The 17,646-nt window shown below is 51.5% G+C and overlaps 1 protein-coding gene across 3 annotated transcripts in view; it reads left to right on the forward strand.

The window, feature by feature from the left end:
• sgce (sarcoglycan, epsilon) overlaps positions 1-17,646 on the forward strand; it is a 99,670-nt gene that overhangs the window by 21,599 nt on the left and 60,425 nt on the right. For 2 of the 3 annotated variants that reach the window (XM_072447294.1, XM_072447296.1), the window contains exons 6-8: positions 38-200; positions 9,317-9,531; positions 11,518-11,544. In XM_072447294.1, the coding sequence (XP_072303395.1) occupies positions 38-200; positions 9,317-9,531; positions 11,518-11,544 (405 nt within the window). The remainder of the gene's footprint in view (positions 1-37; positions 201-9,316; positions 9,532-11,517; positions 11,545-17,646) is intronic. The other variant, XM_072447295.1, reaches the window with a different exon arrangement.

Here is a 17,646-nt window from a genome sequence, read left to right on the forward strand (position 1 = left end):
ATGAGGCTTGGCCAACACTCATGATTGTGTTCTTCAGAGTGTACGTGATGGTGGGGGCGGACGTTCCATTCTCCTCCTGTCTACGAGAGGTGGAGAGCCCACACAACCAGCTGCGCTGCAGTCAGGAGATGGAACCTGCCATCAGCTGTGACAAGAAGTTCAGAGCACAGTTCCACATTGACTGGTGCAAGATCTCTTTGGTGAGTGTTCCAGGCCGGCCCAGGGCAGAGAGCACCCATGCGCTTGCGTAGGGTGCCCTCTGTTGGAGAGGGAACCACAGTGCGCTGGCTTCATGGACTCATGATCTGAGCTGCTCTGGGGCCAACCCTGATGTTCCCCATCTTCCAACAGCAGCATGTTGTGAACACAGAGTAGCCGCTTCCCTGAGCGTTACCATAGAGACAGTCTCAGCAATAACTAATAATAACCTGTAATAGTTAGAAGAGCTACAACAGAGTATTTAGTGGCCAATGGGCAATACTCTTCAACTGTAAATTGAATTCTTATTCTCCTCTCCCAGTTTTTACATTTTAATTCAGTGTTATGAGGATATTAAAGCCTAATTATGTTTGATCATCCATCCATCCATTTTCTGCCGCTTATCCGGGGCCGGGTCGCGGGGGCAGCAGTCTGAGCAGGTACTCCCAAATCAAATCAAATCAAATCAATTTATTTTTGTAAGGCCCAAAATCACAACAACAGTTGCCTCTGAGGGCCACAGGGAGAAATGAATCAACAATGTCTGTGGTGGCGATGAAGTCAGACAATGTCTGTGGTGGCGAGGGACGATGTCCCAGGGTCCTCTGTCCTTAGACTCTCCTTCTCGGCCAGGAAAAACTACAAAAAAAACCTCTTTGGGAAAAAAGCGTAGAAACCTGGAGGAGTTCCAGTGAAGGAGGGATCCCACTCTCACAGACGGACAGACGGACACGAGGAGACTGGAGCTGGACCCACTCTTCAGGCAGAAGAGGGACCGTCTGAGTCGAGCTGGACCCACTCTTCAGGCAGAAGAGGGACCGTCTGAGTCGAGCTGGACCCACTCTTCAGGCAGAAGAGGGACCGTCGGAGGCGAGCTGGACCCACTCTTCAGGCAGATGAGGGACCGTCGGAGGCGAGCTGGACCCACTCTTCAGGCAGATGAGGGACCGACTGAGGCGAGCTGGACCCACTCTTCAGGCAGATGAGGGACCGTCGGAGGCGAGCTGGACCCACTCTTCAGGCAGATGAGGGACCGTCCACACAGGGCAGGGACCACTTCACCAGGGGAGGGGCATCTGGGTCCACAGGTCCTCAGGAGTGAGAGAAAGAAAAGAAGGCGGTGAACAGTTTGCAAGTGGAATCAAAAAATAAATATTGTTTGATAGCATAAGTAGTCAGAAGAAGAGGATAGTGCTCAAGCTGTCATACTTCCCCCAGCACAGTTACTCCTAGGGCAGCGTAGCTGAAGCTGTGGGTTTATGTTTCTGTTCCTAACTAGTCTGACCATAAGCGATTTCGAAGAGGAACGTTTTAAGCCTGGACTTAAATGAAGAGACTGTGTCAGCATATCTAACATGGGTCGGGAGCTGATTCCATAACACAGGAGCTTGGTAGCTAAACGCTCTACCTCCTACAGTACTTTTAGAGACTCTTGGCACCACCAGAAGGCCAGCATTTGAGAGCGAAGAGCTCTGTTTGGATGATATGGTTCTATAGCATCTTTGAGGTAGGATGGGGCCATGTCATTTATGGCTTTGTAGGTCAAGAGTAGAATTTTGAATTTGATTCTAGACTCGACGGGGAGCCAGTGAAGAGACTTCAGCACCGGCGTAATGTGCTCTCTTCTTTTTGTTCCTGTTAGTAATCTTGCTGCTGCATTTTGAACCAGTTGAAAGCTTTTTATGGAGCTTTTAGGACACGCTGCAAGCAGGGAGTTACAGTAGTCTAATCTAGTCGTTACAAATGCATGGATAAGTTTTTCGGCATCACTTTTAGGCAGGATTCTTCTGATTTTGGCGATGTTGCGCAAATGGAAATAGGCTGTTTTACAAGCTTGATTTATATGAGCTTTAAATGAGAGCTCCTGGTCAAATAAGACTCCAAGGTTTCTTACAGTAGAACTGGAGGCTACACTGACATTGTCCAGTGTGACTATCTGCTAAGATAGAGCGTCTCGTAGATGCTTAGGGCCAAGCACAATGACCTCGGTTTTTTCAGGGTTAAGAAGCAGGTAGTTTAGTGTCATCCAGGTTTTTATCTCCTTCACACAAGTACTAAGTCTGTCTACTTGATCGCTCTGATCAGGTTTCATTGATAAATACAGCTGAGTGTCATCTGCATAGCAGTGGAAGTTAATGTCATGCTTTCTGATAATGTTGCCTAATGGTAGCATATAAAGAGTAAACAGAATTGGACCGAGTACCGAACCCTGTGGCACACCGTAAATTACTTTAGAGCTTGGTGAGGAGCTCTGGTTTACATTAACAAATTGGAACCTATCAGATAGATAGGATTTAAACCAGCTGAGGGCTGTTCCTCCAACACCTACATCACATTCTAACCTCTGCAGTAGAATGTTGTGGTCGATGGTGTCAAACGCTGCGCTGAGGTCCAACAGGACCAGGACTGAGACCAGTCCATCGTCAGCGGCTAATAACAAATCATTTGTGACTTTAACTAGTGCAGTTTCAGTGCTGTGGTGGGCTCTGAACCCTGCTGTGGTGGGCTCTGGACCCTGCTGTGGTGGGCTCTGAACCCTGCTGTGGTGGGCTCTGAACCCTGCTGTGGTGGGCTCTGAACCCTGCTGTGGTGGGCTCTGAACCCTGACTGGAAAACTTCAAATAAGTTATTGTCCTGCAGGTGGCGACAAAGCTGTTTTACTACAACTTTTTCAAGGATTTTAGAGACGAAGGGAAGATTTGAAATAGGTCTGTAGTTTACCAATAGGTCGGGATCTAGATTAGGCTTTTTCAGAAGAGGTTTAATGACTGCATGTTTGAAGGACTGTGGAACATAGCCACTTTGGAGTGAAGTATTTATTATATTAAGAATAGGGTCTATAATTAGGGGAAGAATGTCTTTGAGGAGTCTGCTTGGAATAGGGTCTAGGACACAAGTTGAGCTTTTAGAGGACATAATGGCTGAAGTTATCTCTGCTTGATCAACAGCTGTGAACCTTTCTAAGTTTACAGGTGGATTTATATGGGACGTTAGATTTACAGCTTGGGCTAGTTCAGGGCTAATAGCGGGGGTAATTTCATCTAATTTATCTCTGATTGTTTTTATTTTATTATTAAAAAATAGGAGGAAATCATCAGAGCTAAGTGTAGCTGGGATTGAGGGCTCTACTGCACTGTGACAGTTTGTTAGCCTAGCTACAGTGCTGAAAAGGAATTTAGTGTTACTTTTGTTGACTTCTATTAGATTTGAATAATATCTGGTTTGGGCCTTACGCAGAGCCTGCTTATAGGACAGCAGGCAACTTTTCCATGCTTTTAGGGATTCTTCGGTGTGAGAGCGACGAAATAATCCCTCTAACTTTCTAACTTTTTGTTTATGTGAACGCAGTTCTTGGTTGTACCATGGGGAGGCGCGCTTTGGCCTAATGACCTTCTGTTTTAACGGCGCGACAACGTCAAGAGCAGACTTCAGAGAATTCATGGTCAAGTCGACACATTGATCACTTAAACTGGGACTAAAACTGTTCTCAGCAGGATCACATGACATGATCACATGACATGATCACATGACATGTCACTGAATATTGGCTCTATTATTTCTTTGAATTTTGAGATAGATTTTTCAGATATTGTCCTTTTCATTATAACTTTATTTTGTGGGACTGGATGATCTTTAAGAATAAACTGAAAGGTAATTAGGAAATGATCTGACAATATAGGGTTTTGAGGGAGGACAATGAGGTCACTAATCTCTGTTCCATACGTTAGGACAAGATCCAGAGTGTTCTTATGAGTGTGAGTCGCTTTATTTACATTCTGAGTGAAACCAGTGCTGTCTAACAAGGCGCTGAAGGCATTACTGAGAGCGTCATCACTCATGTTCACGTGGATATTAAAGTCTCCAACTATAACTATTTTATCCCAGGCTAACACTAAGTTTGATATAAAGTCAGAAAACTCTGTTAAAAACTCTGAGTAGGGACCAGGAGGTCGGTAGATAACTATGAACAAAACTCCTTTTTGGTTTTTCATATTTGGACATGTGATCGACAGCATAAGGCTTTCAAATGAGTGAAATGCATTGTTAGTTTTAGGGCTCATGAGTAGGCTTGAGTGTGAGATCACTGCCACACCACCACCTCGGCCTGTGCTCCTGGCGGTCTGAAAGTTAACATGGGTGGGTGGGGTTAACATGGGTGGGTGGGGTTAACATGGGTGGGGGGGTGGACTCATTTAGTCTGACGTAGTCGTCTTGTTGAAGCCACGTTTCAGTTAGAGCTAGAAGATCTATGTTATAGTCACTAATTAATTCATTAACTAAGAGCGATTTGGAGGAAATTTCTCTAATGTTTAGCAGTCCACATTTTACGTGTTTATTCATTTGTGTATTTGTGTCATTTGTGATTGTTATTTTCCTTAAGTTATTTGGTCTGACGCCTGAAATATTTTTTCTGAGATGTGACTTTTTGGCATTATTTGTACGAGGGACACGAGGGACACGAGGGACACACACAGTCTCTATCTGTCTTGAATCTGAACACTTCACATGTGACAGAACGGGCGAGAGTTCGGCGACAGAGGAGCGTCTTGAACTGCTGCTCTGCACCTGGGGCTCATCCCTAGATGGTAACTTAACACGACTAAGACTATCGGTCAAATTCCGAACTAATAGGGATGTACCCTCCGAAGTCGGATGGATGCCATCCCTGCGTATGAGCCCGGGCTTTCCCCAAAACGCACTCCAGTTATCAATAAAGACAACGTTGTTTTGAGGGCACCATCTGGATAACCAGTTGTTGAATGCTGAGAGACGGCTGTACAATTCAGCATTGATCCGATTGGGCAGGGGACCAGAAAATATTACAGTGTCTGACATCGACTTCGCTAGGTCACACACCGCGGCTACTTGAACTTTGAGCACCTCTGATTGTCTCCGCCGGGCGTCGTTACCGCCTGCGTGAACCACGACTCGCCGGAAACGGGTCCTACTCCGCTTTAAGATCCTAAGGTTTCCTTCGATGTCACCCATTCTGGCCCCCGGGTAACACCTAACGCTAGCAGCTGGCAGCTTCACGTCTCTAACAATAGAACTCCCGATTACAAGAGTTTCTCTCGTGTGTTCAGCGGGCGTGTGATCGCTGAGGGGAGAAAACCTATTATAGACGTGAAGCTCACGGCGCTCTGAGGTTCGGCGTTTAGTGCCTTGTCCCCTCCGAACTGTCACAAAATGGTCCCTATTCTGTTCCTGGTCTAGTCCCGGCTGCACGGGAGACGCTGAGGGGCTGAGCTCGGCCTTACTGCTACTGCTAATGCTAATGCTACGCCCTGCAGCGCGGTCCGGTAGCCCTCGCGCTAAAACCGAACTATAACTGGACTTAAGCTCCTCTAAACAGCGGATCCGCGCTTCTAACTCCGTAACCCTGGCCTCCAAAACTACCACTACACTGCACTTCACGCACCTATCATCAGAGAAGGAGCCAGGGTTCTGACTCGACATATGACAGCTCAAACAGGTAAAGGTAGATCCAGCCATGACGCTAGCGGCTAGGCTACGCTAGGCTAGTTCAGGCTGGAGCTAGAAAGTGAGGAGGGCTTTTTAATCCACGAAATACTGAAAAGTGAGCGGCTTGAGGCTCCGGATTGTTTGCGGAGAAATCAAACGCTCACTTTCGTGTATATGATGCGTAAATAGTGTGTATAATTCGTGGATTAATCGGTAAAAGGCTCTAAGAACGAACAGCTCTGAAAACGCGACACACTCACCGGAAATGACGTCACACGAAGACCTCCCAGACTTCCTTCTTCCCAGATACTTCCTCCAACTCCTCCGGTGGGATCCCGAGGCGTTCCCAGGCCAGCCGAGAGACATAGTCTCTCCAGCGTGTCCTGGGTCTTCCCCGGGACCTCTTCCCGGTGGGACATGCCTGAAACAGGAGGCGCCCAGGAGGCATCCGGAACAGATGCCCAAGCCACCTCAGCTGGCTCCTCTCGACATGGAGGAGCAGCGGCTCTACTCCGAGCTCCCCCCATGTGGCCGAGCTCCTCACCTTATCTCCAAGGGAGCGCCCAGCCACACGGCGGAGGAAACTCATTTCGACCGCTTGTATCCGCGATCTTGTTCTTTCGGTCACTACCCAAAGCTCATGACCATAGGTGAGGTCAGGAACGTAGACCGACCGGTAAATCGAGAGCTTTGCCTTTCGGCTCAACTCCCTCTTTACCACAACGGTCCGATGCAGCGACTGCATCACTGTGGCTGCTGCACCGATCCGCCTGTCGATCTCACGCTCCATCCTTCCCTCACTCGTGAATAAGACCCCGAGATACTTGAACTCCTCCACTTGGGGCAAGGACCCCCCACCCACCTGGAGAGGGCAAGCCACCTTTTTCCGGTCGAGAACCATGGCCTCGGATTTGGAGGTGCTGATTCTCATTCCAGCCGCTTCACACTCGGCTCAAACCGTCCCAGTGCATGTTGCAGGTCCGGGTTTGATGGAGCCATCAGGACAACATCGTCTGCAAACAGCAGAGATGAGATCCTGTGGTCCCCAAACCGGACACCCTCCGACCCCTGACTGCGCCTAGAAATTCTGTCCATAAAAATTATGAACAGAACCGGTGACAAAGGGCAGCCCTGGCGGAGTCCAACATGCACTGGGAACAGGTCTGACTTACTGCCGGCAATGCGAACACAGCTCCTGCTCCGGTCATACAGGGACCGGACAGCCCTGAGCAAAGGGCCCCGGACCCCGTACTCCCGGAGCACCCCCCAAAGGACACCCCGAGGGACACGGTCGAAAGCCTTCCTCAGATCCACAAAGCACATGTGGACTGGTTGGGCAAACTCCCATGAGCCCTCGAGCACCTGATGGAGGGTATAGAGCTGGTCCAGTGTTCCACGACCGGGACGAAAACCACTCTGCTCCTCCTGAATCCGAGGTTCGACTATCGGTCGGATTATCCTCTCCAGTACCTTGGAATAGACCTTACCCGGGAGGCTGAGGAGTTGGTCCCTCTGTAGTTGGAACACACCCTCCGGTCCCCCTTCTTGAACAGAGGGACCACCACCCCGGTCTGCCAGTCCAGAGGCACGGTCCCCGACCGCCACGCGATGTTGCAGAGACGTGTCAACCAAGACAGTCCTACAACATCCAGATACTTTAGGTACTCAGGGCGGATCTCATCCACCCCCAGAGCCCTGCCACCGAGGAGTTTGCGAACAACCTCAGTGACTTCAGCTTGGGTGATGGATGAGCCAGCCTCTGAGTCCCCGGTCTCTACTTCCTCTTCGGAAGACGTGACTGATGGATTAAGGAGATCCTCAAAGTATTCCTTCCACCGTCCGACGACATCCCCAGTCGAGGTCAGCAGGCCTCCACCCGCACCGTAAACGGTGTTGGTGAGGCACTGCTTCCCCCTCCTGAGGCGCCGGACGGTTTGCCAGAATTTCTTTGGTGCCGACCGATAGTCCTCCTCCATGGCCTCCCCGAACTCCTCCCAGGCCCGGGTTTTTGCCTCTGCGACAGCACGAGCCGCGGCTCGCTTGGCCTGCCGATACCTGTCGATGACCTCCGGAGACCCACAAGCCAGAGAGGCCTGATAGGCCTCCTTCTTCAGTCTGACGGCATCCCTTACTTCCGGTGTCCACCACCGGGTTCGGGAGTTGCCGCCACGACAGGCACCGGAGATCTTGCGACCACAGCTCCGAGCAGCCGCATTAACAATGGAGGCGGAGAACATGGTCCACTCGGACTCAATGTCCCCAACCTCCCCCGGGACATGGGAGAAGCTCTCCCGGAGGTGCGAGTTGAATACCCTACTGACAGAGGGCTCCACAAGACGTTCCCAACAGACCCTCACAATGCGCTTGGGTCTGCCAAGTCTGTCCGGCTTCCTCCTCCGCCAGCGGATCCAACTCACCACCAGGTGGTGATCGGTTGACAACTCTGCCCCTCTCTTCACCCGAGTGTCCAAGACACGCGGCCGGAGGTCAGATGACACGACAACAAAGTCGATCATTGACCTCCGGCCTAGGGTGTCCTGGTGCCATGTGCACTGATGAACACCCTTGTGATTGAACATGGTGTTTGTTATGGACAATCTGTGGCTAGCACAGAAGTCCAATAACTGAACACCGCTCGGGTTCAGATCGGGGAAGCCGTTCTTCCCGATCACCCCTCTCCAGGTGTCACTGTCATTGCCCACGTGGGCGTTGAAGTCCCCCAGTAGAACAACGGAGTCCCCGGTCGGTGCACTGTCCAGTACTCCTCCCAAGGACTCCAAGAAGGCCGGGTACTCTGCACTGCTGTTCGGCCCGTAGGCCGCCACAACAGTGAGAGACCTGTCCCCAACCCGAAGGCGGAGGGACGCAACCCTCTCGTTCACTGGGGTGAACTCCAACATGTGGCGACTGAGCTGAGGGGCTATAAGCAAGCCCACACCAGCCCGCCGCCTCTCCCCGCGGGAAACACCAGAGAAGTGAAGCGTCCAGCCCCTCTCGAGGAGATGGGTTCCAGAGCCCAAACCGTGCGTGGAGGTGAGGCCGACTATATCTAGTCGGTATCGCTCAACCTCCCGCACAAGCTCAGGCTCTTCCCCCCCCCAGCGAGGTGACATTCCATGTCCCCAGAGTTAGTCTCTGTGTCTGGAGATCTGGTCGCTGAGGCCCCTGCCGTCGACTGCCGCCCAGATCTCTCTGCACCCGGCCCCTTATGGATCCTCCTGCGGGTGGTGGGCCCACGGAAGGGCGGCCCCACGTCGCTCCTTCGGGCTGTGCCCGGCCGGGCCCCGTGGGGTAAGACCAGGCCACCAGGTGCTCGCCATGGAGCACGCATCCCAGGCCTGGCTCCAGGATGGGGCCCCGGTGACGCCGATCTGGGCGACGTAAACGGCCTTGTTTTTGTTGTCATCATAAGAGGCTTCTGAACCAATCTTTGTCTGACCCGTCACCTAGGACCTGTTTGCCTTGGGAGACCATACCAGGGGCTTGAAGCCCCCGACAACATAGCTCCCGGGATCATTCGGGCGCTCAAACCCCTCCACCACGTTAAGGTGTCGGTTCAAGGAGGATGTTTTATATTTAATCAATAATATAAAAACATTTTAAACATTAATTGAATAAAAAAAAAAGTATTATATATAAACGTCTCTCTCTTCAGGTGGACATCACTAAAGTGGTCCCGGTCTACGTGAGCCGCCCGGACCCTGGCCCCGGGATCCTGCCCGAGTTTGGGGAGTACAATCCACCGTCTGAGGCCCTGAAGAGCCGGGACTACCTTTCGGACTTCGTGGTGACGCTGGCGGTGCCTGCGGCTGTGGCCCTGGTGCTGTTTGTGGTCCTGGGGTACGCCATGTGCTGCAGAAGGGAGGGGGTGTAAGTGCTGCCACCACACCCGTGCTCTCGAGCCACACTCGTGCTCTAAAGCCACACCCGTGCTCACGAGCTACACCTTTACCTTTGGGCCAGAGTTAGTCATCCAAATGATTAGAATCTGCTTTAAAGGAAGGACACAATCATTTGGATCCAAACGCAGCTTTTCATTCCCACATTACATTTCCATCTGTATGTGTCATATTAGTGGTGAAGGAAAGGGCCACGCCCCTTTGCACAATCACAATTCACTTAGTTCTGAATTACAGTTACTGTCTCGTTTAGCCAACAGCACTGTTCAAGTGTTTTATATTTAGTGCAGTTTTCATTCTGCAAATAGAAGCATTGAACTGATCTGACGATGATGATGATGATAATGATGATGATGAGGATGATGATGATGATTGATGATGAGGATGATGAGTATGATGGATGATGATGAGTATGATGATGGATGATGATGGTGGTGATGATGATGAGGATGATGGTGAGGATGTTGATGATGATGGATGATGATGATGATGGTGAGGATGATGATGGATTATGATGATGATGATGTTGATTATGATGATATGGATGATGATGATGATATGGATGATGATGGATGATGATGATGATGGTGAGGAGGAGGATGGATGATGATGATGATGATGGATGGATAATGATGATGATGATGATGATGGTGAGGAGGAGGATGGATGATGATGATGATGATATGGATGATGATGATGATGGATGATCATGATGATGGAGTGGATGATGGATGATGATGATAAGGATGATGGATGATGAGGATGAAGATGATGGTGAGGATGATGACGATGAGGATGGATAAGGATTATGGTGAGGATGATGGATGAGGATGATGATGGATAATGATGAGGAGGAGGATAGATGATGAGGATGAGGATGATGGATGGTGATGATGAGGATGATGCTGATGAAGATGATGGTGAGGATGATGATGATGATGGATGATGAGGGTGATGAGGATGATGATGAGGATGGATGATGAGGGTGATGATGAGGATGGATGATGAGGGTGATAATGATGATGATGAGGATGATGATGATAATGATGATGATGATGATGATGAGGGTGATGATGATGGATGATGAGGATGGATGATGATGAGGATGATGATGAGGGTGATGATGATGGATGATGAGGATGGATGATGATGAGGATGATGATGAGGGTGATGATGATGGATGATGAGGATGATGATGAAGATGATGGTGAGGATGATGCGGATGATGAGGATGATGATGAGGTTGATGATGAGGGTGATGGTGAGGATGATGATGATGATGGATGGATGATGATGATGATGATGATGATGGATCATGAGGATGATGAGAATGATGAGGATGATGGATGGTGAGGGTGATGATGATGAGGGTGAGGATGATGATGATGCTGATGGATGATGAGGGTGATGATGAGGATGATGAAGATGAGGATGGATGATCAGGGTGATAATGATGATGAAGATTATGGTGAAGATGATGATGATGATGATGATGATGATGATGATGATGATGATGATGATGATGATGATGATGATGATGATGATGATGATGATGATGATGATGATGATGATGAGGGTGATGATGAAGATGATGCGGATGATGCGGATGATGAGGATGATGATGAGTGATGATGATGAAGGTGATGGTGAGGATGATGATGATGATGATGATGGATGGATGGATGATGATGATTGTTTTTACTGTGGCTAATATTGTGAAGACGATCATTGGGGTTAATCAGCCTTAAACCTAATGTGAAAACTGCAGATACATTTATTACACTAAAGAAAAGATTAGACACACACATATTGATACATTTGATTCGGAATGCACCACAGGTTGGTCAGTAGGACATTAGAACATTAGACAGGCCTGTGTCCTCATGTCCACGTCCACTCACTGTCTGCCCCTGTGTTTCTGTCACTGTTTAATTCATCCATTTTGTTTTGTTCCCAGGGTCAAACGAAACATGCAAACGCCAGAGTAAGTCTCCTCTCCATTTCATCTTCATTCTTCCTTCATCCTAGAGGCTGCTCTAAATCTAGGGCTGCACATGATCTAATAACACAAATATGATTTGATTTCTACAATTATAACCAACTATTAAAGTGTAGGCTCCTTTGGCCTCAGAGGTCGAGCAGGGGTCACATAGATCCTGGTTAGACAGGCATAGGTGTGCGTGGCAGCCAAATATAAAATGGTCCGTCCCAGGGCAACAGTGTCCAAATATAGTTCACCATTTGGAAGAGGACTTTGTGATTTACAGGACTGCTTTGTGTCAGAAAGTCTGAACAGGTTTTACTCTAATACATCAAATAAACAATGGTGAGCTCAGATGTGGAAAGGCCTTGTCAGTGATCTACAGAGGAAGCTTCTCATTAGCTCAGGGGCCAGAACAGGTCTACTCAAGAGGCTATATATACTATCCATCCATCCATCCATCCATCCATCTTCTGCCGCTTTATCCGGGGCCGGGTCGCGGGGGCAGCAGTCTGAGCAGGGACTCCCAGACTTCCTTCATCCCAGACACTTCCTCTAACTCCTCCGGGGGGATCCCGAGGCGTTCCCAGGCCAGCCGAGAGACATAGTCTCTCCAGCGTGTCCTGGGTCTTCCCCGGGGCCTCTTCCCGGTGGGACATGCCTGAAACACCTCCCGAGGGAGGCGCCCAGGAAGCATCCGGAACAGATGCCCGGGCCACCTCAGCTGGCTCCTCTCGACGTGGAGGAGCAGCGGCTCTACTCCGAGCTCCCCCCGTATGGCCGAGCTCCTCACCTTATCTCTAAGGGAGCGCCCAGCCACACGGCGGAGGAAACTCATTTCGACCACTTGTATCCGCGATCTTGTTCTTTCGGTCACTACCCAAAGCTCATGACCATAGGTGAGGGTAGGAACGTAGACCGACCGGTAAATCGAGAGCTTTGCCTTTCGGCTCAGCTCCCTCTTTACCACAACGGTCCGATGCAGCGACTGCATCACTGTGGCTGCTGCACCGATCCGCCTGTCGATCTCGAGCTCCATCCTTCCCTCACTCGTGAACAAGACCCCGAGATACTTGAACTCCTCCACTTGGGGCAAGGATACCCCACCCACCTGGAGAGGGCAAGCCACCTTTTTCCGGTCGAGAACCAAGGCCTCGGATTTGGAGGTGCTGATTCTCATCCCAGCCGCTTCACACTCGGCTGCAAACCGTCCCAGTACATGTTGCAGGTCCGGGTTTGATGGAGCCATCAGGACAACATCGTCTGCAAACAGCAGAGATGGAATCCTGTGGTCCCCAAACCGGACACCCTCCGGCCCCTGACTGCGCCTAGAAATTCTGTCCATAAAAATGATGAACAGAACCGGTGACAAAGGGCAGCCCTGGCGGAGTCCAACATGCACTGGGAACAGGTCTGAATTACTGCCGGCAATGCGAACACAGCTCCTGCTCCGGTCATACAGGGACCGGACAGCCCTGAGCAAAGGGCCCCGTACTCCCGGAGCACCCCCCAAAGGACACCCCGAGGGTCACGGTCGAAAGCCTTCTCCAGATCCACAAAGCACATGTGGACTGGTTGGGTAAACTCCCATGAGCCCTCGAGCACCCGATGGAGGGTATAGAGCTGGTCCAGTGTTCCACGACCGGGACAATAACTACTCTGCTCCTCCTGAATCCGAGGTTCGACTATCGGTCGGATTCTCCTCTCCAGTACCTTGGAATCGACCTTACCCGGGAGGCTGAGGAGTGTTATCCCTCTGTAGTTGGAACACACCCTCCGGTCCCCCTTCTTGAACAGAGGGACCACCACCCCGGTCTGCCAGTCCAGAGGCACGGTCCCCGACCGCCACGCGATGTTGCAGAGACGTGTCAACCAAGACAGTCCTACAACATCCAGATACTTTAGGTACTCAGGGCGGATCTCATCCACCCCCGGAGCCCTGCCACCGAGGAGTTTGCGAACAACCTCAGTGACTTCAGCTTGGGTGATGGATGAGCCAGCCTCCGAGTCCCCGGTCTCTACTTCCTCTTCGGAAGACGTGACTGAGGGATTAAGGAGATCCTCAAAGTATTCCTTCCACCGTCCGACGACATCCCCAGTCGAGGTCAGCAGGCCTCCACCCGCACCGTAAACGGTGTTGGTGAGACACTGCTTCCCCCTCCTGAGGCGCCGGACGGTTTGCCAGAATTTCTTTGGTGCCGACCGATAGTCCTCCTCCATGGCCTCCCCGAACTCCTCCCAGGCCCGGGTTTTTGCCTCTGCGACAGCACGAGCCGCGGCTCGCTTGGCCTGCCAATACCCGTCGATGACCTCCGGAGACCTACAAGCCAGAGTGGCCTGATAGGCCTCCTTTTTCAGTCTGACGGCATCCCTTACTTCCGGTGTCCACCACCGGGTTCAGGGTTGCCGCCACGACAGGCACCGGAGACCTTGCGACCACAACTCCGAGCAGCCGCATCAACAATGGAGGCGGAGAACATGGTCTACTCGGACTCAATGTCCCCGACCTCCCCCGGGACATTGGAGAAGCTCTCCCGGAGGTGTGAGTTGAATACCCTACTGACAGAGGGCTCTACTAGACGTTCCCAACAGACCCTCACAATGCGCTTGGGTCTGCCAAGTCTCTCCGGCTTCCTCCTCCGCCAGCGGATCCAACTCACCACCAGGTGGTGATCGGTTGACAACTCTGCCCCTCTCTTCAACCGTGTGTCCAAGACACGCGGCCGGAGGTCAGATGACACGACAACAAAGTCGATCATTGACCTCCGGCCTAGGGTGTCCTGGTGCCATGTGCACTGATGGATAACCTTGTGCTTGAACATGGTGTTCGTTATGGACAATCCGTGGCTACCACAGAAGTCCAATAACTGAACACCGCTCGGGTTCAAATCGGGGAAGCCGTTCTTCCCGATCACCCTTCTCCAGGTGTCACTGTCATTTCCCACGTGGGCGTTGAAGTCCCCCAGTAGAACAACGGAGTCCCCGGTCGGTGAACTGTCCAGTACCCCTCCCAAGGACTCCAAGAAGGCCGGGTACTCTGCACTGCTGTTCGGCCCGTAGGCCGCCATGCTATAAGCAAGCCCACACCAGCCCGCCGCCTCTCCCCGCAGGAAACACCAGAGAAGTGGAGCGTCCAGCCCCTCTCAAGGAGATGGGTTCCAGAGCCCAAACCGTGCGTGGAGGTGAGGCCGACTATATCTAGTCGGTATCGCTCAACCTCCCGCACAAGCTCAGGCTCTTTCCCCCAGAGCGAGGTGACATTCCATGTCCCCAGAGTTAGTCTCTGTGTCTGGAGATCTGGTCGCCGAGGCCCCTGCCGTCGACTGCCGCCCAGATCTCTCTGCACCGGCCCCTTATGGATCCTCCTGCCGGTGGTGGGCCCACGGGAGGGTGGCCCCAGGTCACTCTTTCGGGCTGTGCTCGGCCGGGCCCCGTGGGGTAAGACCTGACCACCAGGGATATGTTCGAGCCATTCCTCCAGTTTGGGGGTCACTGTCCCAAGTGCTCCGGCCACCACTGATACCTTCACGCTCCAGGCGTTCTCCAGCTCCTCTCTGAGGCCTTGGTATTCCTCTAGTTTCTCATGTTCCTTTTTCCGGATGTTTCCATCCCATGTACTGCAATGTCCACCACCACAGCTTTCCTCTGACCCTGAGACCACCATTATGTCCGGTTGGTTCCAATAACATTCTGTCTGTCTGTATCTGGAAGTCCCAGAGGACCTTGGCTCGGTCGTTCTCCACCTTTGGAGGTGTTTCCCACTTTGTCCTTGGGGTCTCCAGCTCGTGCTCTGCACAGATGTTTCTTACACTATGTCAGCTCCTGGTGATGGAGCTCCATGTGTGCTGTCCCTGCAGCATCTGCACCTGCAGTTATGTGTGGGATGGTCTCAGGGCCCTTTGCACAGCCTACACCTTGGCTCTTGTCTGGTGTGGTAGATCTGGTGTTCAGGTCCTGCTCCTGTCCTGCCATGATCAGGGCCTCTGTCCTTCAGACCGGCTCTTTCTAACCATTGGTATGATTTTGTGATATCAGCCACTTCAGTTATGTTCCGGTGGTACATCCCATGTAGGGGCGTGTCCTCCCATATAGGGGTGTGTCCTCCAATGTAGGGCTGTGTCCTCCCATGATGGTCCCTCCAGCACCTCATCATCCTCTGTTCCTCATTGTCTGAGACTTTCACTGAGCACATCCTCTGTAAGAGCCTTGTCCTTGATGTACTTATGGATCTTGGACGTTCCATCCTGGATAGTGGCTCTCACACTCACTAGTCCTCGGCTTCCTTCCTTACAGCTAGTGTACAGTCTCAGGGTGCTAGTGTACAGTCTCAGGGTGCTAGTGTACAGTCTCAGGGTGCTAGTGTACAGTCTCAGGGTGCTAGTGTACAGTCTCAGGTGCTGGATTTGGGAGTGAACCCTCCATGATCAGGAGCTTTCGTGTCTTAACATCTGTGATCTGTATCTCCTTCTTTGGCCACCTGATTATTCCTGCAGGGTCTGATCACTGGCAGGGCGTAGCTGTTTTTTGCCCCGGACTTGTTCTTGCCATTGAGCTGCTTCTGAGGACTTGCCTCACTCGTTGTAGATATTTGGCCTTAGCCGCTTTCCTTGTTTCCTCTTCGTTGCCATTTGCCTGTGGGACTCCCAGGTCCTTGTAACTGTCCTCAATGTCTGCTATTGTTCCTTCTGGGAGTGAGACCTCCTCTGTGTGGACCACCTTCCCTCTGTGAGGACCACCTTCCCTCTGTGTGGACCACCTTCCCTCTGTGTGGACCACCTTCCCTCTGTGTGGACCACCTTCCCTCTGTGTGGACCACACTTCTCTCGTCCCAATGACATTCCGATTTCTGAGCTGTAGATCCTGGTGGAGTGGATCAGGGAGTGAATGTCCCGCTCGCTCTTAGCATCCAGCTTGATGTCGTCCATGTAGAAGAGGAGACTGACGGTAGCTCCATTCCTGAGTCGTATCCATAGTCATGTTGATTATTTGGCTGAGGGGGTTCAGACCTCTGCAGAACAGCAGTGGGGGGGTTCAGACCCATGCAGAACAGCAGTGAGGGGGTTCAGACCTCTGCAGAACAGCAGTGAGGGGGTTCAGACCTCTGCAGAACAGCAGTGGGGGGGTTCAGACCTCTGCAGAACAGCAGTGAGGGGGTTCAGACCTCTGCAGAACAGCAGTGGGGGGTTCAGACCTCTGCAGAACATCAGTGGGGGGGTTCAGACCCATGCAGAACAGCAGTGAGGGGGTTCAGACCCATGCAGAACAGCAGTGAGGTGGTTCAGACCTCTGCAGAACAGCAGTGAGGGGGTTCAGACCTCTGCAGAACAGCAGTGAGGGGGTTCAGACCTCTGCAGAACAGCAGTGAGGTGGTTCAGACCTCTGTAGAACAGCAGTGGGGGGGTTCAGACCTCTACAGTACAGCAGTGAGGGGGTTCAGACCTCTGCAGAACAGCAGTGAGAGGGTTCAGACCTCTGCAGAACAGCAGTGAGGTGGTTCAGACCTCTGTAGAACAGCAGTGAGGGGGTTCAGACCTCTGCAGAACAGCAGTGGGGGGGTTCAGACCTCTGCAGAACAGCAGTGAGGGGGTTCAGACCTCTGCAGAACAGCAGTGAGGGGGTTCAGACCTCTGCAGAACAGCAGTGGGGGGGTTCAGACCTCTGCAGAACAGCAGTGAGGGGGTTCAGACCTCTGCAGAACAGCAGTGAGGGGGTTCAGACCTCTGCAGAACAGCAGTGAGGGGGTTCAGACCTCTGCAGAACAGCAGTGGGGGGGTTCAGACAGTGGGGACAGCGCATCACCTTGGTATATACCACATTTGATGGTCACTTGTGCCATTGGCCTCAAGGGTGGTTTTCCACAGCTTCATGGAGTTCCCTCTGAAGGCTCTTAGAGCTCCATTGATGTTGTACAACTCCAAACATTCAATGATCCAAGTGAGTGATATTGAGTCGTATGTTTTCTTAATCGATCCATGCAGTGCTCAGGTTGGTGTGTCGGGTTCAGTCCTGTGCTACTGTTCTGTACCAGGAGCTGGTGTTTCACTCCTCTGGTATTTTTGCTGATGTCTTTCTGAGCAGTCTCATGTATTGATCCATGTGCACACT

The sequence above is a fragment of the Eucyclogobius newberryi genome, unplaced genomic scaffold, assembly GCF_026437365.1.
Source record: "Eucyclogobius newberryi isolate DKJ021-1_F unplaced genomic scaffold, fEucNew1.0.hap1 SCAF_16, whole genome shotgun sequence".
Lineage (NCBI taxonomy): Eukaryota > Metazoa > Chordata > Actinopteri > Gobiiformes > Gobiidae > Eucyclogobius > Eucyclogobius newberryi.